General features: G+C 47.4%; 2 protein-coding genes across 3 annotated transcripts in view; both read left to right on the top strand.

The window, feature by feature from the left end:
* CNNM4 (cyclin and CBS domain divalent metal cation transport mediator 4) overlaps nt 1-25,219 on the top strand; it is a 57,427-nt gene extending 32,208 nt beyond the window's left edge. Inside the window, exons 2-8 of one of the 2 annotated variants that reach the window (XM_066377639.1) lie at nt 11,345-11,488; nt 11,810-11,944; nt 12,894-13,063; nt 13,313-13,409; nt 16,069-16,131; nt 22,204-22,385; nt 22,669-25,219. In XM_066377639.1, the coding sequence (XP_066233736.1) occupies nt 11,345-11,488; nt 11,810-11,944; nt 12,894-13,063; nt 13,313-13,409; nt 16,069-16,131; nt 22,204-22,385; nt 22,669-22,866 (989 nt within the window). In that variant the 3' untranslated portion in view covers nt 22,867-25,219. The remainder of the gene's footprint in view (nt 1-11,344; nt 11,489-11,809; nt 11,945-12,893; nt 13,064-13,312; nt 13,410-16,068; nt 16,132-22,203; nt 22,386-22,668) is intronic. The other variant, XM_066377640.1, reaches the window with a different exon arrangement.
* FER1L5 (fer-1 like family member 5) overlaps nt 1-27,001 on the top strand; it is a 283,372-nt gene that overhangs the window by 152,522 nt on the left and 103,849 nt on the right. The window lies entirely within an intron of this gene.

The following is a 27,001-nucleotide window of genomic DNA, read 5'->3' as shown; positions in this document are numbered from 1 at the left end:
GGACTGGGCTTCCTGGAGCTTTTGAAAACTGCTTGTATATATCCAGCAAAGAGTCTGGAGCATCTACTGTGCTCCAGGCTTGGGGTGGGAGAAGAGGGCAAGGAGTGGATTATGGAGAGGAATGAAGTCACAGTGCAGGCCTGGCAGAGCTGCACCCTGCTCCGTGGTGACATGGATGCCAGTCGGCCAGTGGCACAAGCAGGCTGCAGAGTCATGCAAGTTCTGAGAAAGGAAGAACTGGGGTGCAGTCTGGGGCACCCAGGGCTGAGCTGGAGAAGAGGTTGTCCCTGGATGCAGGTCTGGGTCCTCTTGCTCCTTGTCCCTATTCCAGGTGAGGACAGTGTAAGAGTCATGGGCTTGCTGTCTAGTCTGCCTGGCTCCTCTGGGTTATAGAGACCTCACGTGCAGTTCTCTGACCTAGGAGGAGACCTGGCTGGACATAGGTGACAAAGGGCCTGGTGGGCAATCTGGCAGCCAGGTGTGGCCCAGAAAAGAGCAAAGGACAGCGGCATCAAGGTGCTCTGCTCCTGTTCCACAGCCTGGTTCTTAGCAGTGCTTAATCAAAGGCTCGGGAAACCCCAAGTTCCATACGAAGTAATATGAGAGTCTTAAAAATTACTTTAACCCTGGCCAATAGTTCAGTTGGTTGGAGCATTGTCCAAAAGCTCTGAGATTGCCGGTTCGGTCCCCAGTCAGGGCACATGCAGGAACAGATCGATGTTCCTGTCTCTATTTCTTCCTCTTTCGATAAAATCATTAAGTAAAATCTTTTTTTTTTAATCTTTTTTTTTTTTTATTGTGACAGAGACAGAGAGGGACAGACAGGGACAGACAGGAAGGGAGAGAGATGAGAAGCATCAATTCTTTCTTGCGGCTCCTTAGTTGTTCATTGATTGCTTTCTCATATGTGCCTTGACTGTGGGGCTACAGCAGACCGAGTGATCCCTTGCTTGAGCCAGTGACCTTGTGCTCAAGCTGGTGAGCCTTGCTCAGACCAGATGAGCCTGCGTTCAAGCTGGTGACCTTGGGGTCTTGAACCTGGGTCCTCCATATCCCAGTCCGACGCTCTATCCCAGGGGTCGGGAAACTAGGGCCTGCGAGCCAGATGTGGCTCTTTTGATGGCTGCATCTGGCTCGCAGACAAATATTTAATAAAAATAATAACGTTAAAAATATAAAACATTCTCATGTATTGCAATCCATTTATTTCTTACCGCTCATGTTCATGGTTGCGGGTGGCTGGAGCCAATCACAGCTGTCCTCTGGGACAACACCAAATTTTTATTGGATAATGCCTAACATACATGGGTCGTTGTATAGCTCTCATGGAATTACATTTTAAAATATGTGGCATTCATGGCTCTCTCAGCCAAAAAGGTTCCCGACCCCTGCTCTATCTACTGCTCCATTGCCTAGTCAGGCAGTAAGTAAAATCTTAAAAAAAAAAAGTTACTTAAATGTATGTGTATCTTTGTGATTATAAAATGTATGCTATTGATTATGGAAATTTTGGAATTTCTACTTGGAAAAGTACAGAAAAGAAAACAAAACCCATTGCCTGACTTGGCACAGTGGATAGAGCGTCAGACTGGGATGTGGAGGACCCAGGTTCAAGACCCCAAGGTTGCCAGTTTGAGCGCGGGCTCATCTGGTTTGAGCAAAGCTCACCAGCTTGGACCCAAGGTCACTGGCTTGAGCAAGGGGTTACTTGGTCTGCTGTAGCCCCATGGTCAAGGCACATATGAGAAAGCAATCAATAAACAACTAAGGTGTCGCAACGAAAAACTAATGATTGATGCTTCTCATCTCCGTTTTTGTCTGTCTGTCCCTATCTGTTCCTCTCTCTGACTCTCTCTGTCTCCAGGAAAAAAAAAAAAAAAGAAAACAAAACAAAACCCATCCTGAATCCCCAATCCTGTTAGGTTAAATCATATGAGATTGTTATTTTTATTGGTCAAAAATGGTCGAATATCAGTAATTTCATGTGGATGAGCTGAATATGAACATTTAGCTATATTTTCTCAGTCTTCTTTCTTTGAATAAAGACTGGTTTGAAAAATGTGGAATTCTCAGCTTTTGGGGTAGATAGATGTATTATTTAAATTTTCATGTTTTATTTCTCACCCCAACCACCTTCAAAATTCACTTACCAGTTGTATAGACACTAATGACAAGATGAAGTAACTAAAATAAAATTCTATATTAGATTTAAATTTCATACAATGAGAATCATAAACATGTAAGTCCTAAATTGATCCTTTTTATTTTAAGTGGTAATGATTTAACAGTAATTTTGGAATTATAGAAGCTTCTTAATTACTAAAATTCAAAATAATCCTTTCTCTAATCTCCATTCCTTTCCTTTTCCCACGAGTGAAGTCATTCCCCTCACAAACATCCACTGAATGCTGACTGTGCCTCTCACTGTTCTGAGCTTTGCGAACACAGACTGAAGCTCCTGCTGTAAAGGACTTGGGCTCTAAGCGATAAATAAAGAGAATAAGAATATTTTATTATTTATTTTAGGTGGTAAACTAATGACTGGCTTGGGGTGCTAGAGGAGGGATTATTGTCACAGGTGAGGGATCAGCGGGAGGGGCTTTGGGACCTGGCCACTGAGGAATGTGGCTTGTGCGTGGAGTGAGGCATGAGGTAACCTGACTTCCTTGCTGCTTCGTTGAGAGTGGATATGGGGTCAGGATGAAGCAGGGAGATGGTGAGAGGCTGTTTCTACTCTGTGGGTGACAAAGAGATGCATGTGGCCCAGAACGGGACATAGCAGTGGAGGCCTCCAGAAGAGGTTGAATTCTGGGTGTCCCTTGCAGTCAGAACTGACAAATCTGCAGAAGGGTTGAATGTAGAAAGACTGGGAAATACAGGAGGCAGAGTTTTCTCCTCCCCATCAATTAGGCTGAATAGAAGGAGATGGGGAAGGCTGGAGAGAAGGGAAGAATCTTGGTGTTGGCAGTAAGTTCATGATGTTAGACATCCATCTGGATCTAGCTGTCAGCAAGCAGTTGAGTACAGGAATCTGGAGGGCACAGAAGAGGGCTTGGCTGCAAATACTTACGTGGGATGCCTTGACATATAGTTAGTATTTAAAGTCACAAGGCAAGGAACCAGATGCAAGAACTAAGCCCTGAGACCTTCTTGCATTAAGAGGTTGGAACAGGCCCTGAGGTCAGAGGAACACCAGGAGATTTCCTGGAGGAGAGAGAGAGTGGCTTCTGGTCAGAGGCTGCAGCCTGAGCATGAGATCCCCACCATTGGAGGTCATTACTGTCTTTGGAAATAGTAATATTCTGCTGAGACAAAAAACCCAAAAAACAAAATACCCTCTAGGCAGACAAATTAGAAAAGGCCAACATAGCCCCAGGTGTAGTGGCTGGGTAAGCAAAGGGTGACTAACTGGCTGGCCACAGTCAGTGCCAGTACACCAGGCTCTTTAGGGTGCAGAGCCGGGGTGGCTGGGCGTGCCCGAGCTCTGCATACCTACAGGGTACTTTCTTGATGGTGCTGCCATTAGATGGCGCCACATGCACCAGTAGGTTCCACAGACAAAGGAGCCTCAGAAAGCAGGCCAGGAGGCTGAGAGTGGCCCCAATCCAGCTCAAGGAATCAGCTTATTTCACCCACAGGAGGGATATTTTTGTCTTTTAGAGGAGCCACCAACCTTTCCAAGTAAGGCCTAATGCAGTGTTTCCCAACCTTTTTTGTGCCATGCCCCACCTTAACCTTTCTAAAATTTTTATGTCCCCCCCATGTAACATACATAATTTTTAACATTAAAAAATTGATTTGTTCACTTAATAAACATAAATGATAGGTTCTAGGAGGAAATCACTATGAAATTGTTAACAAAACACAGTAAGTAAAATTTTAAAACATATAATGAAAAACAGAAATTTAAATTCCAAATAATTTTAATATAGATTTTTCTATATTAATTTATTATTTTAATTTAGTGTGATCCTTGCGCTTGATGCTTGCTGCACAGAGATTTTACATTAGGGTCCAATTTGGTTAGCTTTAGTCTCAAGTCTCCACGTTGTGTTATATCCAGCTGATTTCTTTTTTTTTACCAGTAAATCATTTACAGCACTAAATCCACATTCAGCTAAAAATGAAGATGGAAACGGTAGCAATAGTTTTCTTGCACATTTGGTTGAATTTGGGTATTTGATTTCTGTTTCCTCACAAAGCCATGCCATTGCTCCTTTGATATTAAATAAAGCTTTAACTGACTCATCATTTTGCAATTCTGCAAGTTCTTCTTGATACTGCATATTTGATATATCAGACAAATCCACTAACATTGGCTGCATCATCCATGTTGGGAAATCAGTTTGTTTGTTTGTTTTTTAAATATTTTATTTATTGATTTTTAGAGAGAGGGGAGAGAGAGAGAAGGGGGAGGAGCAGGAAGCATCAACTCCCATATGTGCCTTGACCAGGCAGGTCCAAGGTTTCGAACCAGCAACCTCAGTGTTCCAGGTCGACACTTTATCCCACTGCGCCACCACCTGTCAGGCGGAAATCAGTTTGTTTTAAATCAGAAAATCTTTCTTTTAAATCAGCCGATAGAATATTCAAATGATTGACAATAACAAGTAAAGCGGTATCAGTTACTTCACATTTTTGGAGCCAATGAAACTGTTTAAAGTTTTTGTTGTTAATATGTTTCTGACATAACTCAATATTGGTAATGAAACCAAATATCTTTGCTTTTGCATCGACAAGAGTTTTATTTGTTCCTTGAAGTTGCTTATTTAATATATTTAGTTTTTCAAAGATATCAGCTAAATAACTCACAAATGCTTTACCATCTGTTGTTAACAGATACTTCATTTCAGGTTTGTCGCTTAAAAAATCACTAAGAGTATCAAACAGTTCCATAAATCTTTTCAAACAGTTTCCTTTAGATAGCCATCTTACTCCATTTTACATGAAGTAAAAGTCTCACATGGTCTTCATTTTGTTCTTCACAAAATAGCTTGAAAAGACGCTCACATTTGGCACTAGCTTTAATAGCATTAACACACTTTATTACTGTATGTAATACTTCATTCAGAACAGGCGAGATGTTTTTAGCTACCAAGTTTTCCCTATGAATAACACAATGCACAAGAATCATTTCTGGATTCGCATCTTTCATCAATTTTAAACAGCCATTTTTCTTGCCCATCATATTGGGAGCACCATCTGCAGCACAAGATGTTATATTTTTCATTGGTATATCATTGACCTCTAAGTAGTTTTTTAGCTTATTATATATATCTTTGGAGGTAGTGGTGCTTTCTAATCTTTTACAGAACAACATTTCTTCTGCAAAATGTCCTTTATCAATATATCTTACGTAAGTTATCAATACTGCCTCACTGTCTCTCAAAGTTGATTCATCCACTTGCAAGGAGAATTTTCTTGTTTTCAGCTTTTCAATAAGTTGTTTTTCAATATCCTCACTCATTTCGTCTATTCTTCTGCTAACAGAATTGTTACTGAGTGGCATAGCTTTTACATCTTTGTCATCTTTTTCAAGAACCGTTTTAAGAAATGCTGATATTGACGGTTTTATTAAATTCTCTCCTATAGTGTGATTTTCTCCAGTTTTAGCGATGAATAAAGAAATTTGATAATTAGCCTTAAGAACACGATTATTAGTTGAAGTATGAGCAGTAAATAGAGACTTTAATGTTGTTCTTTTTTCAAAATTTTTCTTTAAAGTTTTAAAGGAACTCAAATCTGAATTAATATGAGCACTATGTTTTGCCTTCAAATGCGCCTCAAGACGACCTCGTTTCATTGATTCGTTGGTCAAGCATTGCTGGCATAAAAGACAAAAAGGAATCCGCTCATTGTGAACAGCGGGTATGAACCCAAATTTTAAATATTCCTCCGAATATTGACGAGTTTTTTTCTTGCTTGCACCGCTCATTTTACTATGGGCTATAATAAAAATCAGATCAATTAAAAACTAATATTAAAATATGTGTTAAAATATATTCAATGTGACATAGAGTAAACGTATACTAAAAATTCATATTTATTTAAATGTATATAACACATTTACTACACTACCACCGCAAATCAAAAGGTATCTATATTTTTTCCACTTGACAAAATTTTCTGGAAAGTTATGCTTCTAAAATTAAAATTGTCGTGCATGCACTATTATAGCCCCAATAATATTTATAAAATATTATTGCTTTCTAGCCCCGTTGCAAGAAGTACTTAATAAAGAGTTTAATATTGATAAAAATAAAATCAAATACTTACCAATTATATCTATACTATATATATGTATATTTATTAAATCAACGAGCTTTTACAACAGTTTTGACTGACACTTATTTCAAATTAACACCAACTGAATGATGTGAAACACTACAGAAGTTGCGATGGGCCAATTAGGTGAGAATAACTGCGTTGTTTAGCGAGTTTTTGAAACGTCCGGGGTTCCCCGCGGCAGACGGCTCGCTCCGCGGTGAACCCAGGACAAAGTTTACTTGACGCCAATCACCCAGTTGATATTTTGGTCTCGTCAAACGAAATTATACTTAATAATTATTTACCACAATTATTTAAGAATTGCATTTTTTGTTAAATTTGGCACCGATATCTAGCATTGCATTTAAATGGCCCGGGGCGAAGAGTTAAAGTTGTGTTGAGTCCATTTTCAAATTGCCCCCCTTAACTATTGAATTGCCCCCCTGTGGGGCATGGGCCCCACGTTGGGAAACACCGGCCTAGTGCAACCTTTGATCATGGGTTGGTTAGAGGTTTCATGGGGGAACATTGCCTCAGATTATTGAAGCTGAGTCTGCCAGGGGCTCTGACTTCTGGGATGTGAGTAGGGTGCTGCTAACTGGGCGGTATTCAGAGATGAGCCCCATTCCTGGGGCTCTGAGAGTGGCAGTACAGGCGTAAGGCCCTTGCTCACCCTAGACTCTCACCAGTTTCCTTGTTTGTTCCCCTTAATTTTTTTCTAAGTTAAAAAATATATATATAAGTAAAACATGTTCATCAAATAGAACAGTATAGACCCTGGCTGGTTGGCTCAGCGGTAGAGCGTAGGCCTGGCGTGCGGGGGACCCGGGTTCGATTCCCGGCCAGGGCACATAGGAGAAGCGCCCATTTGCTTCTCCACCCCCCCCTTCCTCTCTGTCTCTCTCTTCCCCTCCCGCAGCGAGGCTCCATTGGAGCAAAGATGGCCCAGGCGCTGGGGATGGCTCCTTGGCCTCTGCCCCAGGCGCTAGAGTGGCTCTGGTACGGCAGAGCTTCGCCCTAGTGGGCAGAGTGTCGCCCCTGGTGGGCGTGCCGGGTGGATCCCGGTCGGGCGCATGCGGGAGTCTGTCTGACTGTCTCTCCCCATTTCCAGCTTCAGAAAAATACAAAAAAAAAAACAAAAACAAATAGAACAATATAGAAGGGTATATATATATATATATATAGTAAGTGATAATAGCCCCTCCCAACTTCATCCCCAAAAGTGATCACTGTTACCTCTTCCAGACAGTTCAAGCTTCCCCACCCTCCCACCACTTTTTTTTTTTTTTTTTTTTTTTTTTTGAGGAAGGCAGGGAGAGAGACAGGATCATCGAGCTGTTCCTCTATGTGCCCTTACTGGGGAATCAAACTTGGCAACCTACATGTTCTGGGCAATGCTCCAACCAAGCTATCTGGCCAGGGCTTAATTTTTTATTTTTAGAGAGACAGAGAGGAAAAGTGAGAGAGGGGAGGGGAGGGAAGCATTCATCTGTTGCTCCAATCAGTCGTGCATTCATTGGCTATTCCCAATGTGTGCTGTGGCCAGGGATTGAACCCACAGCCCTGTTGTCTTGGTATGGCTCTTAACTGACCAAGCTAACCTACCAGGGGCCCACCCCCATTTCATTGCAGGCAGACAACACCATATATCTGTCCCATTCCTTGCTTTTCCTCTAATGGCCTGTCTTGGGTTTCATTCCACATTTTGTCCCTCGGGCCCTGTTATCTCTCTGGGCAACAGGAGCCCCTGTTCAGCACTCCTGATTCATTGTTATTCATTTAGGTTGTCTCTGGTTTGAGGCTATGAAAAAGAATGTTTTGGCCCTGGTGGGTTGGCTGAGTAAGATAGAGCATCAGCCTGGCTTGTGGACTTCTTGGGTTTGATCCCCGGTCAGGACACACAAGAAAAGCAACTATCTGCCTGACCAGGCAGTGGCGCTGTGGATAGAGCATCGGACCAGGATGCGGAAGACCCAGGTTCGAAACCCTGAGGTCACCAGCTTGAGTGTAGGATCATAGACATGACCCTGTGGTCACTGGCTTGAAGCCCAAGGTCGCTGGATTGATCAAGGGGTCACTCGCTCTGCCGTAACACCCCCCACCCCTGTCAAGGCACATATGAGAAAGCAATCAATGAACAACTAAGGTACCACAACAAAGAATTGATGCTTCTCATCTCTCCCTTCCTGTCTGTCTGTCCTTCTCTCTATCTCTTTAAAAAAAAAAAGAAAAAAAGAAAAGCTACTATCTGCTTCTCTCTCTCACCTTCTCCCCTTTTCTCCCTCTTCCCCTCCCACAGCCAGTGGGAGTTTTGATTGGTTTGAGGGTTGGCCCTGGGCGCTATAGTTGGTCCGAGCAAGTCAGCCTCAGATGTTAAAAATTGCTCGATTGATTTGAGCATGGGGCCTAGATGGGATTGCCAGGTGGATCCCAGTCGGGATGCACGTGCAATTCTATCTCACTATCTCCCTTCCTCTCACTTAAAAAACTTTTTTTTAAATTTTATTTTTATTTATTTTTAAAGATTTTATTTCTTGATTTTACAGAGAGAGGAGAAGGGTTAGGGAGTAAGAAATATCAGCTCATAGTTGCTTTACTTTAGTTGTTCATTCTTGCTTGTTATATGTGCCTTGACCAGGCAAGCCCAGGGCTTCAAACATGCGACCTCAGCATTCCAGGTTGATGCTTTATACACTGTGCCACCACAGGCCAGACTTTTTTTTTAATTCAATAAAAGTATGTATTGTTTTTTTTTTTTTTTTTCTTTTTTTTTTTTTTTTTTTTTTTTTTTTTTAGAGGAAAGTAGAGAGAGAGAAGCATAGTTTTGTTGTTCCATTTATCTGTGCATTCCTTGGTGATTCTTGTATGTGCCCTGACCGGGGATTGAACCTGCAGCCTTTGCATATCAGGATGACGTTCTAACTGAGCTACCTGGAAAGAGCAGAAAAAGTATGCTTTGATGACCCCCTTTACTTTTGTGTCATTCGGCTTTACTGAAGATTATACCCATAGAGTAAGTTCCTACAAGTGGAATTTCTGGGGCTAAGGTTAGGGACACTTCGTTTTTGAGACATGCTGCCAGATTGATCTCCTGCAATGTGCCTGTTTTCCTGCCCACTAACCACAGAGCCTATGAGGGCCTCTCTGTCTCCCCCAGCACTGGGCATCACCAGGCTTCTTGAGTGTGCCAGTCTGAAAGGTAGTAACAGCTACTTGCTTTAATTCTGGTTCCTGTCTGATAACCTGAACCTGACTGGCTGCTGCTTAAGAATTCTGGCAGATCATTTGCTCTTGTTGACTCAACTCTAGAAGGCACAGGGAAATTTTTTTATTTATTTATTTTATTTATTCATTTTAGAGAGGAGAGAGAGAGACAGAGAGAGAGGAGAGAGACAGGGGGGAGGAGCTGGAAGCATCAACTCCCATATGTGCCTTGACCAGGCAAGCCCAGGGTTTTGAACCGGCGACCTCAGCATTTCCAGGTTGACGCTTTATCCACTGCGCCACCACAGGTCAGGCCCACAGGGAAAATTTTAATCGAGTCTAGTCATGGTTTATTCTGTCTAGCAAGGTGATGAAAGTGTTTTGACCATAACTCAAAGTTGGAAATAAGTGTATGATAGTGATCAGCACTGTATGTGTGAGAACGTTTCATAGTACAGTACTCCCCCCATCTCATGGGTCTACTCAGTTATATTTTTTAAAACTTTATTTATTCATTTTAGAGAAGAGGGTGGGGGAAGGAACAGGAACCATCAACTCCCATATGTGCCTTGACCAGGCAAGCCCAGGTTTTGAACCTGTGACCTCAGTATTCCAGGTCGATGTTTTATCCACTGTCCCAAAACAGGTCAGGCCTCAGATATTTTTTACTTTATTTTCTTTTCTTTTTTTTTTTTTAATTATTTTATTTTATTTATTTATTTTTTTCTTCTTTTCTGAAGCTGGAAACAGGGAGAGACAGTCAGACAGACTCCCCGCAGGCGCCCGACCGGGATCCACCCGGCACGCCCACCAGGGGGCGACGCGCTGCCCACCAGGGGGCGACTCTCCGCCACTCCGGGGCGTCGCTCTGCCGCGACCAGAGCCACTTACTTTATTTTCAAATGCTGGCTGTGAGAACTCTGTGGCATCTCTATTCCCCTAAGAGGTCCCTGGGAGTTCTGAAGAGCACATGATGGGGTTGGGGGATTTCCTGTGGCCTTAAGAAATCTGGAGAACATCCTCTACAGGGATGGCCTTAGAGTGAGCCCTAAGATTGGATTGTAAAGGGGAAGCTGTGAGGAGACTGATTGATTGGACCTTCACAGCTCTGCCAGGGCCTCCTCCCTGAGGCTGCTCCAAATCTGTGTTCTGCATAGGGGGCTCATTGTTTGTTCAATCTGGAATGTGGGTCAAGCCCTTCTGGACTGTCTCCCTGTTGTCACACACTAGGTTCAGGGGCACAAGAGCAGGGTGGGGACCCAGGGGGCCTGGGAACCCAGTCACCCCACAGCTTCTGTGGAAGGTTTTTCTTTAACCCCCTTCCTAGCTTTCTCTGGCTTTAGGTGGAAAGGGTGACCTTTCTCTAACTATAGTGTGTGCTTTGCCTAATTATATTGGGCTAATTTGTTGAAGGTTTTGGGAATGCAGATCCTTTACCTTGGGCAGTGTCATGGCCCCCCGGAAACCTGCAGGGGAGTTTTACCGAGGAGCTGGGTGAAGTACTATGAATGGCCCTTGAAGCCCCAGGAATGTTGGTGCTCTCTGAGGACCCCTTGTCCAGCTGGCACTTACCTGTCTGTGACATATAGCTTCTCATCCATGGAATGTCAGTCTGGGTCTTTTCCTCCCCAGGAGGACCTTGCCATTTTCATTCTATTTAAACCAATGGTCCTAATGCCCTGACATTAAAAAATACTTTTGGCTTTTCTTTTCATAAAAGCAGTATCTGTTTGTAATAGACAGTTCAGGAAATACAGAAAAGGGGGGAAAACCCACCCCAGTGACTCATGGCCCCAAGTGTGTTAACATTTTGGTGGAGGAATCTCATGATTGGTACCTTTGCTCTTATCTGACTCATTGCATTGTCCCTCAGGGAAGTCCCACCTGGCCATTGTGCAGAAGGTGAATAACGAGGGTGAAGGTGACCCCTTCTACGAAGTCCTGGGCCTGGTCACCCTGGAGGATGTAATTGAGGAGATTATCAAGTCTGAGATCCTGGATGAATCGGATATGTACAGTGAGTTTCATCCTTCCCACAGGCCCAGAGCCGGTTTCCTCCTCAGGCCTGATGTCTGTTGCCCTGGGTGGGAAGGCCACACAGTGCAGGGATGCAGGCCAGGGTGACCTGGGAGCATGTTGCTTGGAGCAGGGAGCGGAGATTGCTTCCATTCCTCCTGGCTTTTGTGCCTCAGCATCAACCCAGGACTCTGCCCTGGCTCAGGCACTGTGGCTCCTGTGTGGAAGGACCAGAGAGCCGGGAGCTGGCTGGTGGGTTCCAGTCTGTTCCTGTGTCCACTGTGGGGACAGCATGCTCAGCTCCAGATTCATTCACTTGTAGCTGATAACCGAAGCCGAAAGCGGGTATCTGAGAAGAACAAACGGGACTTCTCAGCCTTCAAGGATACTGACAGTGAACTCAAGGTGAAAATTTCACCCCAGCTACTCCTGGCTGCTCACCGCTTTCTATCCACTGGTAAGAGCGAGAGGAGGGCCTTCATTGTTGGTGGGATAATCACAGGGAGGACAACTGGGTCCCTGGCTATTCCCCACATGGGATGAGGCTACACAGACACAAGGTGCAGGGAACCTGGCTGCCTCTGGACAGGGTGGGGCAGCTCCCACATACCTGGGTGTGCCCTGCAGTTGCTTTCCTTGTTGTAGACTTCTAGGAAACATCATTATTTTTGAAAATAAGCCCTGGGAGGACCTGAGATGGGCCCACTGAGGTTCAGGGAGTAGGAGGGAGGAGGCCCTTGCATGTGCTGTGGGTCCACCAGCTGCAGTGCATGGCCCTCGCCTGTCTCATTCCTTTTGAGGAGCCTGTATTTAGCTCTGTTCTTGTGTCTTCCTGCCTCCCCTCTGCTGGCATGTGCTGGACTTGACTGCAGGACTTGACCTCTAGATCAATGTCATATCTCTCTTTTTATCCTTGATTCATAGCTCCCTTGGGGACCTGGGTGATGGGTTAGAAAGACACCTGCCTACTCTGTCCCTTAACCCCAATCTGACTTCAATAACTACTTCTTTCTTGTTTTTTCTGCCAGGATATGGATGATTTTGATAATGATAATAACATTTATCAAGCACTTTCCATGTGCCAGGGACGTATCTGAGTGCTTTAGATGTATTGTCTTGTTTAACGTTACAATGACTCTGAAGTTTTTAATCCCCATTTTACAGATGAGGAAATGGAAATACAGGTTAAATAACTTGCCCAAGGTCTTGCTCTGGAGTGCAGGAGCCACTTTTCAAGCCCACCAGGCAGACAGACTCCAGTCTGACCAGTCTGGAGCTCGGGCTTTCCCTTCCCTCTGAACCCAGGGGAAGGACCTGGCAGCGAGGGAGCTGTCCCTGTACTGCAGTGACCGTCCCGGTGGGCCCCAGCCTGGCCCCGTGTGAAGTCCTCCTCTCTCCTACTGCAGAGGTCTCCCAGTTCAGCCCCTCTCTGATATCAGAGAAGATCCTGCTTCGGCTGCTCAAGTACCCAGATGTCATTCAGGAGCTCAAGTTTGATGAACACAACAAATACTGTGTCCGACACTATCTGTACACCCGGAACAAGCCAGCTGACTACTTTGTCCTTATCCTGCAGGTGAGCACCTGCCCACACCTGCTCTCCACGCTGCTGTGATGGTGGGGATGCAGGGCTTTCCTGCTCCGAGTTTGTGTAGCCTGCTCACAACCTGTGCTCCCTGTTGCCCATCCTCTTCCGTGTGGCTACCCTTGGAGCTTTCAGGTCAGGGCCCCTGAGCTCTTACAGTGCCATCACCCCTCATGTCTCCCTCTTGCCTCATCTTTTTCTTGCTTCTCACTCTGTAACCCTAACCCCGTGTTCTTTCAGGGGAAGGTGGAGGTGGAGGCTGGGAAGGAGAACATGAAGTTTGAGACGGGTGCCTTCTCCTACTACGGGACCATGGCCCTGTCCCTGTCCCCCCCTGGTGAGTCGCTGGCCTGCACCTGTGCTGCCCTCCACAGGCCTGGAGTGGCAGCAGCAGTGAGTAGCCTCCAGCATCTCAGCATCTAAATGGCTCATGACCTGTGTAGTTTGAGGAGAGGGAGACCAGTGAGGGCCAGAGTTGCTGGGGCGTAGAGGAGGTGGCCTGGAAGGGCAGAGTGATTTGTTCCTTTGGACAGGATTCAGAGGACGAGGTGGGGCGGGTGGGAGGATTGTGAACAGGATCTGGAGGGAGCTGAGATTATATCCTGAGATGGTGGGGAGATCTGCCTGCCAAAGGGGAGGAAGACTGGGAAGAAGGATGAGTTGGGGAGCCCCAGAAAGTCAATGGTGTTTGGTTGTGATAGGAAGCAGGAAGCTGTAAATGGCCTTTGAGCAGGGATATATAATATAAGCAGGTCATGGTGGCCCTCACTGGCCATTATGGCAGGGAGAGAGTTGAGGGAGGAAGTATGTGGAGGGATGCTACAGGAGCTTGCCCATGAAGACTGGGAGAGTGGAACTGAGGAATGGGGTGAAGGGGCCCCAACTGTCTAGGGTTGGGAGCTAGGCCAGGGCAGGTTGCTGACAGGTTTGGTTTCTTTTTTTTTTTTCTTGTATTTTTCTGAAGCTGGAAACGGGGAGGCAGTCAGACAGACTCCCGCATGCGCCCGACCGGGATCCACCTGGCACGCCCACCAGGGGGCGATGCTCTGCCCATCCGGGGCGTTGCTCTGTTGCGACCAGAGCCACTCTAGTGCCTGAGGCAGAGGCCATGGAGCCATCCTCAGCGCCCGGGCCATCTTTGCTCCAATGGAGCCTTGGCTGCGGGAGGGGAAGAGAGAGACAGAGAGGAAGGAGAGGGGGAGGGGTGGAGAAGCAGATGGGCGCCTCTCCTGTGTGCCCTGGCCGGGAATCGAACCCGGGACTTACGCACGCTAGGCTGACGCTCTACCACTGAGCCACCGGCCAGGGCCACAGGTTTGGTTTCTTGAGGCTTAGTCACTGCCTCTTGGTTCAGAGTTGGTTATAATGGAATAAAGGGACTTGAGGACAAAGAGGATATTGAACAAGAGAGGTTATGGCAAGACCAAGGAAGTGCCTCTCTGCCTCTGCTTTTTCAGTCCTGGGTGGCCCAGGCACTCCTTGCCAAAGGGGCCAGCGCAGCTCCTTGCTCATCACGGGACCCCTCCAATCCTTGAGAGGGGCCTGGGTGGCTGCAGGCCAGAGAGTGGAAGTCCCCTTTGTTGCTGGGGGACAGGCTACACAGTGAAGTGGGTGCTACAGCTTCTGGGAGTCTTGGCTGTGCCTGTTGCTGTCCTTTGACAAAGAAGACCTCGTATGGGGCCAGGTTATCCATATCTATTGACACAGCTCTGCCCCTCCATCAGCATGAGCTGGCCTGTGAGGGAGGGGAGAGGAAAAGAGGAGAAACAGGGCCCCTGAGTTGGGTTTTGGAGCAGGTAGCTGGCCCTGGGGAGGCCATCTCTTCCCTTCTTTTTTTTTTTCTTTTCTGAAGCTGGAAACGGGGAGGCAGTCAGACAGACTCCCGCATGCACCTGACCAGGATCCACCTGGCACGCCCACCAGGGGGCGATGCTCTGCCCCTCCAGGGCTTCGCTCTGTCGCGACCAGAGCCACTCTAGCGCCTGGGGCAGAGGCCAAGGAGCCATCCCCACCGCCCGGGCCATCTTTTGCTCCAATGGAGCCTCGGCTGTGGGGGGTGGGGGGGGGAGAGAGAGAGAGGAAGGAGAGGGGGAGGGGTGGAGAAGCAAATGGGCGCTTCTCCTGTGTGCCCTGGCCGGGAATCGCACCCAGGACTTCCGCACGCCAGGCCGACGCTCTACCACCGAGCCAACTGGCCAGAGCCAATCTCTTCCCTTCTTGAGAGCACCTCTTGTATCCAGCTTGGGGAAATCTTTTTTTTTTTTTTTGCATTTTTCTGAAGCTGGAAACAGGGAGAGACAGTCAGACAGACTCCCGCATGCGCCCGACCGGGATCCACCCGGCACGCCCACCATGGGGCGACGCTCTGCCCACCAGGGGGCGATGCTCTGCCCATCCTGGGCATCGCCATGTTGCGACCAGAGCCACTCTAGTGCCTGAGGCAGAGGCCACAGAGCCATCCCCAGCGCCCAGGCCATCTTTGCTCCAATGGAGCCTTGGCTGCGGGAGGGGGAGAGAGAGACAGAGAGGAAGGCGCGGCGGAGGAGTGGAGAAGCAAATGGGTGCTTCTCCTGTGTGCCCTGGCCGGGAATCGAACCTGAGTCCTCCGCACGCTAGGCTGACGCTCTACCGCTGAGCCAACCAGCCAGGGCGGGGAAATCTTATTGAGAAGGACACATAGTCAACGGGCAATTTCCTCCAGGCACTCTCTTCAGTGATGCCTCAGAGGCCTGGTCATAGTCCTGGGCTCTGTCCCTTGACCTGGAGGCCCTCAGTTCCCATTTGCAGGTGCTTGGTCCACTGCGCCAGCATCTGCCCTCTCTGAGCAGGGTTCATAGGTCTGCCCTGAGCATCCTCCCTTTCAAAGCTGTGTCTTCTTTTCCATTGTGCCCCCTCAGTGCCTGAGGGAGCCTGGGCATTAGGTATGCTGCTCCATCCCATCCCTGCCGCCTGACCTGGACCCCATCCACCAATGACCTTTTCCTCTTTTGCTCCAGTGCCTTCAACCCAGGTCGGGTGTCCGCCTGGCAAGCGGAACTCCCTGCTCTCCTGGCTCTCAGGTAACATAGCATGGCTGGAAAACTTTGCACTGCTACCTGTCACCTGAGCCCACAAACTGCAGCTGCATTAACTTGTCCCAGTGGGCACTGGGGCTCCCTACCTGTTCACACTTGAGGGCCAGTTTGGCCTGAGGTACAATTACTGTATGGCTTTGTCCTGGTCCTGGAAGGGGTTCCCTGACGGCATTCAGTCTTTGAGAAGGCACAGTTGCACGTGCACACATGCATACACACACTCAGATGATAGGCTGGGATGGAGGGTTGCTCCCACCCAGGCCAGATGAGCCCAGCTATTCAGTCCCCCGATCAAAGCCACTTATAGATTTGTCAGCTTATGAGCTTTCTCTAAAACACTTTCTACCTTTCCTCACAGGCTTTGCTTTGCATTCTGTGGCTGCTGGTGTCTTCTTAGCGGGGGAGGCGGCAGCTGGGCACTGAACAGCGCAGCCACAGTCCTACTGTCCTGTGTGAATGCATGTTCAGAGAGACCAGCTGAATGATTCTGAGGGGCTGACGTCCCTCCCTAAGTCTTGCTTTCCTCATGTGCACACTTAGAATTGTCAGGAGCAGTGAGGGAATTGATATAAATGTTTAGTTAGAGCTTAATTGTTGTTTGTTTTTTATCTATTACAACTATAATGTGACATTCTAAGTATTTAGGAAAAGGCCAGTCTTGAGCCCTGTCCCAGGACTGGTGGGGACTGTGCTGGGCAGACTTATTTCTACTCACTTGAGGAATCCCTGTCCCCGGGGTCCAAGGTAGCAGAAGGTGGGCGGAGGCACTGGCCTTGTTGCCAGAATCCTGGCCTGCTGAACCAACCTGAGAAGATTAAGAGCATGACAAATGTCTTTTTAAAAAAATTTCAGTCTGTTTCTATGTGTGTCCTGACCTGAGGTTGAACCTGTAACCTTTGCATATCAGGACAATGCTCTAACCAACCTGGCTACCCAGCCAGGGCATGACAAGTTTCTCTGAGCTCTATCTCAGCGCAGAAGCTCCTGAGCCTCCACAGACCTACAATCCCAGCACCTCAGTCAACTGTTTCCCATTTTATATTTCTACAACTGGTTTTCTTTCTTTCTTCATTTTTTGAAAGAGAGGGAGACAGGAAGGGATAAAGATGAGAAGCATCAACTCGTAGTTGATTCACTTTGGTTCTGCACTGATTGCTTCTCGAACATGCCTTGACTAGGGATTGGGCCTTGGGCTCAAGCCAAGCCAGTGACCTCTTGCTGAAGCTGGTTACCTTTGGCTCAAGCCAGGAACCATTTGGGTTCAAGCTGTTAACCTTTGGGATCTTGTCAGTGATCCCTCACTCAAACTGGCGACCCCATGCTGAAACTGGTGAGCCCATGTTCAAGCCAGTGACCTTAGGGGTTTTTTTTTGTTTTTTGTATTTCTCTGAAGTTGGAAACAGGTAGACCTTAGGGTTTTGAACCGGCGACCTCAGCATTGGGTCAGTTTTCTATCCACTGCTCCACCAGTGGTCAAGCTGGTTTTTTTTGTTGTTGTTATTTGGGTTTTTTTGTTTTTTGTTTTTTTCATTTTTCCGAAGCTGGAAACGGGGAGGCAGTCAGACAGACTCCCACATGCGCCCGACCGGGATCCACCCGGCATGCCCACCAGGGGGCGATGTTCTGCCCCTCTGGAGTGTCGCTCTGTTGCATCCAGAGCCATTCTAGTGCCTGAGGCAGAGGCCACAGAGCCATCCCCAGCGCCCGGGCCATCTTTGCTCCAATGGAGCCTTGGCTGCGGGAGAGGAAGAGAGAGACAGAGAGGAAGGAGAGGGGGAGGGGGTTATTATTTTTTTTTTTTAATTTTTTTTTTTTTTCAGGTGTGAGGAGGGAATATAGTGAGGCAGACTCCTGTATGTGCACTGACCGGGATCTACTTGGCAACGCTATCTGGAGCCAAGGCTCAAGTACCAAGATATTTTTAGTGCCTGAGGTTGATGTGCTGAGGTCAACTGAGCTATCCTCAGCATGCCTGGGCCATGCTCGAATCAATTGAGCTACTGGCTGTAGGAGGGGAAGAGGTTGTACAGGGGGAGAGGAAGGGTGGAGAAGCAGATGGTTGCTTCTCCTGTGTTCCCTGACCAGGAATCGAACCCAGGATGTCCATATACCATGCTGATGCTCCATCCACTGAGGCACTGGCCAGGGCCTTTATTCTTTTTCTTAACTGTACCAGAGCACACTTTACTATTCATCCTCTCCTTTTCTTTTTTCAATCCTCTTCTTAAAAAAATAAAATAAGCCTGACCAGGTGGTGGCGCAGTGGATAGAGCGTCGGACTGGGATGCGGAAGGACCCAGGTTCGAGACCCCGAGGTCGCCAGCTTGAGTGCAGGCTCATCTGGCTTGAGCAAAGAGCTCACCAGCTTAGACCCAAGGTCGCTGGCTCCAGCAGGGGGGTCACTCGGTCTGCTGAAGGCCCGCGGTCAAGGCACATGTGAGAAAGCAATCAATGAACAACTAAGAAGTCGCAATGCGCAACGAGAAACTGATGATTGATGCTTCTCATCTCTCTCCGTTCCTGTCTGTCTGTCCCTGTCTATCTCTGCCTCTGTAAAAAAAAATAATAATAAATAAATAAATAAAATAAAAAGGTGACTGAAAAGTCACTGGTCTCATTCAAATACAACCAACTTTTGGCTATGAAGGGAGGCAAGCAGGAAGCTAGTAACGGTGTTTGAGCAGGTGGTATCTGATGAGAACAGATGGACCATTTGGCTTTCACTGGCTAGCCTCCCTCTTCCATTTTGGCACTTTTCTTGTTTCATATGTGGCCAGGAGTTTATGCATACATGGTTTGAATCCTGTTATTTTTACCTAATATGGGACCAGAGATGCTATTCCATAAGCTTTTTAATTAGAGCCACACAGAGTCCCACCAAGCATATGTGCTTTACTTGGTTATCCCCTTTATGCATATTGATGGGGGTCTGTATTCTAAATAATACCATGATGTAAACCTCTATGACAAATGTTTTTGCTGTGTTTGAGATTAAGTCCTTATAGTATTTTTTAGAAATGGAATTACCAAATTAAAATCCCCCTTTTTTGTTACATGTATTGTTTTGTTTTAATCATAAAAGTGAACTAGCTTATTGGGAAAATTAAGAGCCCTGGCTGGTTGGCTCAGTAGTAGAGCATTGACTCAGTGTGTGGATGTCCTGGGTTCAATGCTTGGTCAGGGCACACAGGAGAAGTGCCATCTGCTTCTCTACCCTTCCCCTTTTGCTTCTCTCTCTCTCTCTCTCTCTCTCTCTCTCTCTCCCCCCTCCTCCCACACACACTCCTGCAGCCATGGTTTGATTGGAGTGATCTGGGCTCAGGTGCTGAGGATGGCTCCATGGCCTCTGCCTCAGGCGCTAAGAAGAGCTTGGGTGCTGAGCAATGAATCGACATCCCAGATGGGCACAGCATCACCCTCTAGTGCAGCGGTTCTCAACCTGTGGGTCGCGACCCCAGCGGGGGTTGAACGACCAAAACACAGGGGTCACCTAAAGCCATGGGAAAATACATATTTATTATACAATACATTTTTTTTTTAAGTTTAATTTTTTAATTTTTTAATTTTCTTTTTTTTAATTTTTTTTATTTTATTTTTTTTACAGGGGCAGAGATAGACAGGGACAGACAGACAGGAACAGAGAGAGATGAGAAGCATCAATTATCAGTTTCTCGTTGCGCATTGCGACTTCTTAGTTGTTCATTGATTGCTTTCTCACATGTGCCTTGACCGCGGGCCTTCAGCAGACCGAGTAACCCCCTGCTGGAGCCAGCGACCTTGGGTCTAAGCTGGTGAGCTCTTTGCTCAAGCCAGATGAGCCTGCACTCAAGCTGGCGACCTCGGGGTCTCGAACCTGGGTCCTTCCGCATCCCAGTCCGACGCTCTATCCACTGCGCCACCACCTGGTCAGGCAATTTTTAAATTTTCTTTTCTGAAGCTGGAAACGGGGAGAGACAGTCAGACAGACTCCCGCATGCGCCCCGACCGGGATCCACCCGGCACGCCCACCAGGGGCGACGCTCTGCCCACCAGGGGGCGATGCTCTGCCCCTCCGGGGTGTCGCTCTGCTGCGACCAGAGCCACTCTAGCGCCTGGGGTAGAGGCCAAGGAGCCATCCCCAGCGCCTGGGCCATCTTTGCTCCAATGGAGCCTTGGCTGCGGGAGGGGAAGAGAGACAGAGAGGAAGGAGGGTGGGGCGTGGAGAAGCAAATGGGCGCTTCTCCTATGTGCCCTGGCCGGGAATCGAACCCGGGTCCCCCGCACGCCAGGCCGACGCTCTACCGCTGAGCCAACCGGCCAGGGCCTATTATACAATACATTTTTAAATAAAATATGTATTTCCGATGGCTTTAAGCGACCCCTGTGTTTTGGTCCTTCGACCCCCGCCGGGGTCGCGACCCACAGGTTGAGAACCGCTGCTCTAGTGGACTTCCTGGGTGGATTCCAGTTGGGGTGCATGTGGGAGTTTGTCTCTGCCTCCCCTCTTCTCACTGAATAAAAAAATAAATATAAAGAAAAGAAAATTAAGAAGCATTATAATTTCATTATTCAGAAACCAACCCTTTAGATTTTGTTGTATTTTTCTTTAGGGCTTCTATTTTAATAGGCCATGTCACCAATCTGTTGGTTTTAAATTCACTTCTTGTTCTGGCATATTAATATGCATTAATTAAAAGCATTCCATGATCCAAATAATTAATGTGAAGTATTTAAAAAAAATTTTTTTATAAGATTTTGACCTAAACTGATGAGTTTCCAGCAAGATCTCAGATGCTCCCATTAATGCAAAATATTGATATTCCCAGTATTTGTTTTATTCTAGAACTTGATCAGAGGTGTTACTTAGGTTAGAGTGATACATGCACATGATCCTCTGATTGTGTGTTATCCAGTCATAGAATATCTGGACTATATTTTCCTTGTTTTCTGGATGAAGCTCAAAGATGGCATATTGGTCACTGATCGTCTCACTTGGTTAAAGCTCTGTTGGTCAGTCACCAGGATGTTTGCTTTCTTCACTGAGCTAGCTATTGTCAGAACTGCTACTTGGTAGTTAGTGACTTAGTAATTAAGCAAATTAGCTTAGTTTACTTTCCATTTGTTTGAAACAAACTAGCATGCCTTCACAATTAACTTCTTTGTGGATTTTGTTGTTTTCTAAGTGTTTTTAAAAAGTAAGAGCTAATTTACAATAATGTATACAGTTTCTTTTTCAAAATAAGGAATCTGTTCCTCGTTTGAGGTTGAGTCATCCCCCTTTCCTGGTTACAGTTATAGTCAATGGAATGAGGCCTGTGCTGCCCCTAGTGGCGGGAAGAGGCACAGCCAACTCTGCCCAGGCTTTGTTTGCCTCAGAGGGGAACTGGGAAGCGTGGAGTTCTGGGGCCTCTAGTTCCTGGGAAGGGAACCTGTTGACTCCTGTTAGGCTGGCTGGGGCTCAGCAGACACTAGTGAGGGTAGGACTGTCCACATGTGCAGAACAAATGTGGTTTGTGTGTGAGTGTGTCTGAAGCAGAGAGAGACAGAGAAAGGGACAGATAGGGACAGACAGGAACGGAGAGAGATGAGAAGCATCAATCATCAGTTTTTTGTTGCGACACCTTAGTTGTTCATTGATTGCTTTCTAATATGTGCCTTGACCATGGGCCTTCAGCAGACTGAGTAAACCCTTGCTCAAGCTAGCGACCTTGGGTCCAAGCTGGTGAACTTTTTTTTTTTTTTTTTTCCTCAAGCCAGATGAGCCCATGCTCAAGCTGGCGACCTCAGGGTCTTGAACCTGGGTCCGTCTGCATCCCAGTCCAACGCTCTATCCACTGCGCCACCGCCTGGTCAGGCTGTTTTGGTAGACTTTTTAATAGTTATTGCACAACACTGCTAAACTAACTTATTTGCTTTGATGAGATCAGAGCTTCTGTGGTGAGAGCTTCTGATTGCCCTTAAGAAGTGTTCCCATTCCTAGTGGCGGCGGCATCCAGTGGATGTTCACTGGACAGGCTAGACAAGAAGCTGTGAGGGCAGCAGGGTGGCTTGGGGCCTGACAGCCTCTCTCCCCCACAGACCGCTCCCCATCGCACCCCACCCCTCTGAGCCGCTCAGCCTCCCTCAGTTACCCAGACCGCACAGACCTCTCAAGCGCAGCCCCCTTGGCAGGCAGCAGCAACCAGTTTGGCAGCTCTGTGCTGGGCCAGTACGTCTCTGACTTCAGTGTCCGGGCGCTCATGGACCTGCAGTACATCAAGGTGAGTGTGTTCTGCAGTCTCAATCTGGGGGTTTGGATCAGGGTCTCAAGAGTCAGCATCTCTTTCCTTCCTCCAGCTCCCAGAACACAGGGTCCAGACCTAACACAATTGTCCTCCTTACTCTTGCTGCTTACTCTTTGACGGGTTTCTGGAGACTCACCCTGCTCACATCCTTGCTTCTAGACCTGCAGTGTCTGTCCAGATGGCGCTGCTTCCCCAGGTCTCCAGTGGCACTGGCCTCCCCACCCCTGCTCTCAATGACTCTCATCACTCCCTCTTGCAGGTCACCCGGCAACAGTACCAGAATGGGCTGCTGGCCTCACGGATGGAGAACTGCCCTCAGTTTCCCCTGGATGGATGCACCATCTGCACGGAGAACTTGGTGGAGAAGCCTGAGCTGCCTGTGGTAGATGAGACCACAATTCTCCTCAATGAGCGCAATGCCATGCTGCACAAAGCTTCCCCTGAGAATGCCATCTGACAGGAGGGCCCGGGGCCCCCCGCCAGCTCCGCGGGGGCCGCCCCAGTGGGCCCGCCTGAAGAGAGGGAGCCTGTCAGGCCAGACAGGGTACAGACAGCCTGTCTTACTGAGCAGCCAGGTGGCCCCCAGCCTGTGGGGACTGTGGCTCTGCCAGGGACCTGGGAGCAGCTCTGAAGTAGCGGCTGCCCAACCCTGGACTGTGGGTGGTGGGCAGCCACGACAGGCAAGGCTGTTTTTTTACTGGAGACTTTCTAAACTAGGTGTATTGCTCCTCTTTTTAAATATCATTTGGGGAAGGGAAATGAAACAGGGTTAAGAAACTTTATTAAAAAAATTTTCTTTTTCCACAAAACTTTGAAAGGGGTAAGGTTTCTCACCCCAAGAAGCAATAGCCATAATCTGCTCCCAGCCATGACCTTCTGGCTATGGAAGCCCACTCTTCCTCCTCCTCATCCTCGTCCTCCAGAGACGGGGTCCCAGAGGTCTGCTGGAGGAAGGTTTTCTTCTGGGAGGAAGGCAGTTCTTCCCAGGAAGTAAAGAACCAAATAGCACTGAGAACAACTGCCTGGACTTGTGCATGGAGGCTTGTCTGACATCACCGAGGCCGAGGGATTCTGGGAGCTGTGATCAGGGACATGGCACTCCCAACTACAGAGGAGTAGCCCTGCTCCTGTCACTCACTGGATCCAGGAATTTGTGAGAACTCTGCCTATGAGCTCTTCTGGTGAGTTGAGGCCACTGAGGACTCTTACCCTGTCCCTATTGGTTTGCCTCATATCTGCCCGTTTGTACAACTGTCCCCCTATAATGGGGCTGATTTTGTGTTAAGAAGGATCTCCCACTTTCAGATTGTTCACCCCTACCCCCCAGGCTGCCCTTTTACCAAAGGTTTCCCCCTGGGTTGGGACAGCATCTACATTATAGGTGACTTGTCTGTGATACTCCATTTGGTTCCAGGAGGGAATCTGGTTATGAGTATCTGTGTTGTTAGCAAGTAATACCATCCCCTTCTGACCCCACAACCGAAGTCCAGTCTGACCCTTGAACTCTGCTTTCCAGACTCCCTATTTCTAATTCAAACTCCAGTGCCTCTTGGGTATTGAGAACAGAGGACATGTAGGAAGCCAGCCTAAGCATGTTCTTCATGCCCTTTCCTCTGTGGCTGAAGCCTACCTGTCCTGTTCACACATTTCCAGAACCCAGGAAAGGTTCCCACCTCAATGGCACACAATTGTAGGCCACATTTCACCCATGTCTGTAATCCTAGTGTGAGATGTCATCCTGGCCTGTGCTGAAGCTGGTGTACAGAGCTCCATGTCCACAGGAAACCCTGCCCCAGCACCTTTTCCCTGGGGCTGAATCAGGCCCTTCTGCACAGCTCCAGGTTTCCCACTGCTGGGGATGCTGTGGGACCAAGGTCCATGATGGCCCTTTTATCAGGTGGGACAGTTGCCCAAGATCAGCAAGGGAGACTGCAGGCCTTCCACCTGAGTATTGTTTGTTCACTCCTTTTCTCAGCCAGTAAGTTCTGTCACCCAAGTGCTCTGCTCTTCAGGTGCATGAAGAATCCTAAGTCTTAGGATCAGGAAATGTCTTTCCCCAAATATGCCTGCCCCTGGCCAGCCACAGAATTTATTCCTAAAAGTCTGGAGAGAAGGTAGTGACACCCATGTGTTCTCTGCCAGAAGGAAAAAAGACACTGGATCTTTGTTCCCTGTGGGGAAAACCCCTTAGTTTTCTGTAGGAGCAGCTTGCTTTCTGAGTCTACATGGAAGCTTGCAAAGTTGTGTTCTTGAGACCAGGGCTGGCCAAACATATTGGCCAGAACCAAGTGAGTGTGTGTGAAGTAAAAGCGGGTGAAACACACATCCACAGCTATCTCTTTGCACACACAGTCACTATCACCAGATGGTCCCTCTTTCCCTCCCCCTCCCTCCCCCATTTATAATCACTTCTTGCAAAGGGTCATAATTATTTCCAAATATTACTGGTCTGATGACTTCCTCCTCCCAGTGCAATTTTTCACTTCCTGTTCTAACCTCTGGTTACTGGGCTGCGCTCTACCCTGGAACTGGCCCCTCCCTGCATGTCTTCCTGTGTAAGGGAGACCTTTGCAGAAGGCCTCTAAATGGGTAGGCAAGTCACAGCTACCATAGCAAGTAATTTCATATTTATTTTGCATAAGATTTTAATTTGTATATTTTTGTGATTTATTTTGGCAGTTATGAGTTTGACTCTTGGGGAGTTTTGTTGTTATGACTCTTGTGTCTTTTGTCACAAAACAATGATAATATTTGCTAAACAATATATGGAATTTATTTTTGATTGGTAATAAAAAATGAAATGAAATCTTGGTGAGTCTACAATTTGCCTGTTTGAGTTCTGTCAATATTCAATATCTATCATAGAACTATAAGTGACTGATTGGCTCTCACTTTTGTCAGGGCAAGCGGCAAGTATTCTGGGGCTGTTTAGCAGTAAGAAGAAAGCAAAAATGGCTCTGGCCAGTTGGCTTAGTGGTAGTGTCGGCCCAGCATGTGGATGTCATGGTTCGATTTTCGGTCAGGGCACACAGGAGAAGCCACCATCTGCTTCTACACCCCTCCCCTTTCCCGTCTATCTCTCTCTTCTCCTCCTACAGCCAAGGCTCCACTGGAGCAAGTTGGCCCAGTCACTGAGGATGGCATCATGGCCTCACTTCAGGTGCTAAAATGTCTCCAGTTGCAATGGAGCAATGGCCCCAGACGGGCAGAGCATCATCCCCTAGTGGGCTAGCCAGCTGGATCCTGGTCGGGTGCATGTGAGAGTCTGTCTCTTTGCTTCCCCACTTCTCACTTAAGAAAAAAAAAAGCAAAAATGAAATTTATAAAATATATATAATCAAGGCTGTCCTCACAGGAGATGCTAGACATATATGGCAAATGTGCTCTGTTTCCATAATTAGGAATCCTGCCTGCAGGGACTGAAGGTGGCAGTTGAAGTGGGAAGACTGTACCTCTTCTCTCCCCTGGGGGCTGATGGAGAAAGGAGCTTGACCAAAAATAGGATCACACTGTTTATAATGTGCAGTTGCCTCCTGGTCTCAAAGTAGGAGTGCTCATCCTGAGGAGCCCACCTGAGAGGGACCTCACAACATCCATTCCTGTGGTAGCCACAGGTGCTGTGGCTGTAGTGTGTGATTGAGCTAAGCCAGGGGCTCAAGCCAGCCAGGCTTAACAGAAGTGCCAAATCGGGGGAATGTTTAAAGAAAAGGAGGCACTTCAGTAGGCAGAGAGGACATTCCAGATAAAAGAAATAACAAATGTCAAAGTTGTGTGTAGGTGGGAAAAGTAAATGTCATCCATCTTTTTTTTTTTCTTGACAGAGAGAGGGACAGAGATGGGAAGCATCAATTCTTTGCTGCGGTTCCTTAGTCTCCTTAGTTGTTCATTGATTGCTTTCTCATATGTTCCTTGACCCTGGGCGGGGGAGGGGGGGCTACAGCAGAGCATATGACCCCATGCTCAAGGTGGCGACCTTGGGGTTTTGAACCTGGGTCCTCCACATCCCAGTCTGATGTGCTATGCACTGCACCACCGCCTGGTCAGGCTCATCCCTCGTTGTTTCACATGTTAAAGCCCCTGCTGCATGCCAGGTGCCACCAACCCCTCAGTGAGTTTAGTGAGGAAGTGCCCTTGAAGGAGATAGTCACACAGGACCCTTGGATTTGTTGTCTCCTCTGCCTGGAACACTTTCCCCAGGTCGTTGTGAGGTTCACCTCCTTGCTTGATCTAGGCCTGGGAGGGTGACGAGATACTATATAGGTTGCGTTGGAATCCAATATCCACTCCCAGTCATGCTTCACTTTTCTCCTTGGAGAAGCCTGGATCATTCCACTTAACAGCATGGGTCCCAATCCCTGTTTCCTCGTCTTGTTTTTCTCCATAGTACTTACTGCCAATTATTAACATGCAATTTGTACATATTCTGTTGTCCCCATACTAGAATCTAAGCTCCAGGAGAACTGGGACTTTCTTATTCCCACATATTCCAGCACTCAAACAGGACCTGGTACATTGTTGCAAGCACTCAGTACAGGAAATACTTGTTGAATGAATGAATGAATGTACTTATTGCCATAAGTAAGTACTGGACG

The sequence above is a fragment of the Saccopteryx leptura genome, chromosome 3 (genome assembly GCF_036850995.1).
Source record: "Saccopteryx leptura isolate mSacLep1 chromosome 3, mSacLep1_pri_phased_curated, whole genome shotgun sequence".
NCBI lineage: Eukaryota > Metazoa > Chordata > Mammalia > Chiroptera > Emballonuridae > Saccopteryx > Saccopteryx leptura.
Note: the sequence above shows the minus strand (reverse complement) of the source record. Positions and strands in the feature narration are given on the sequence as shown.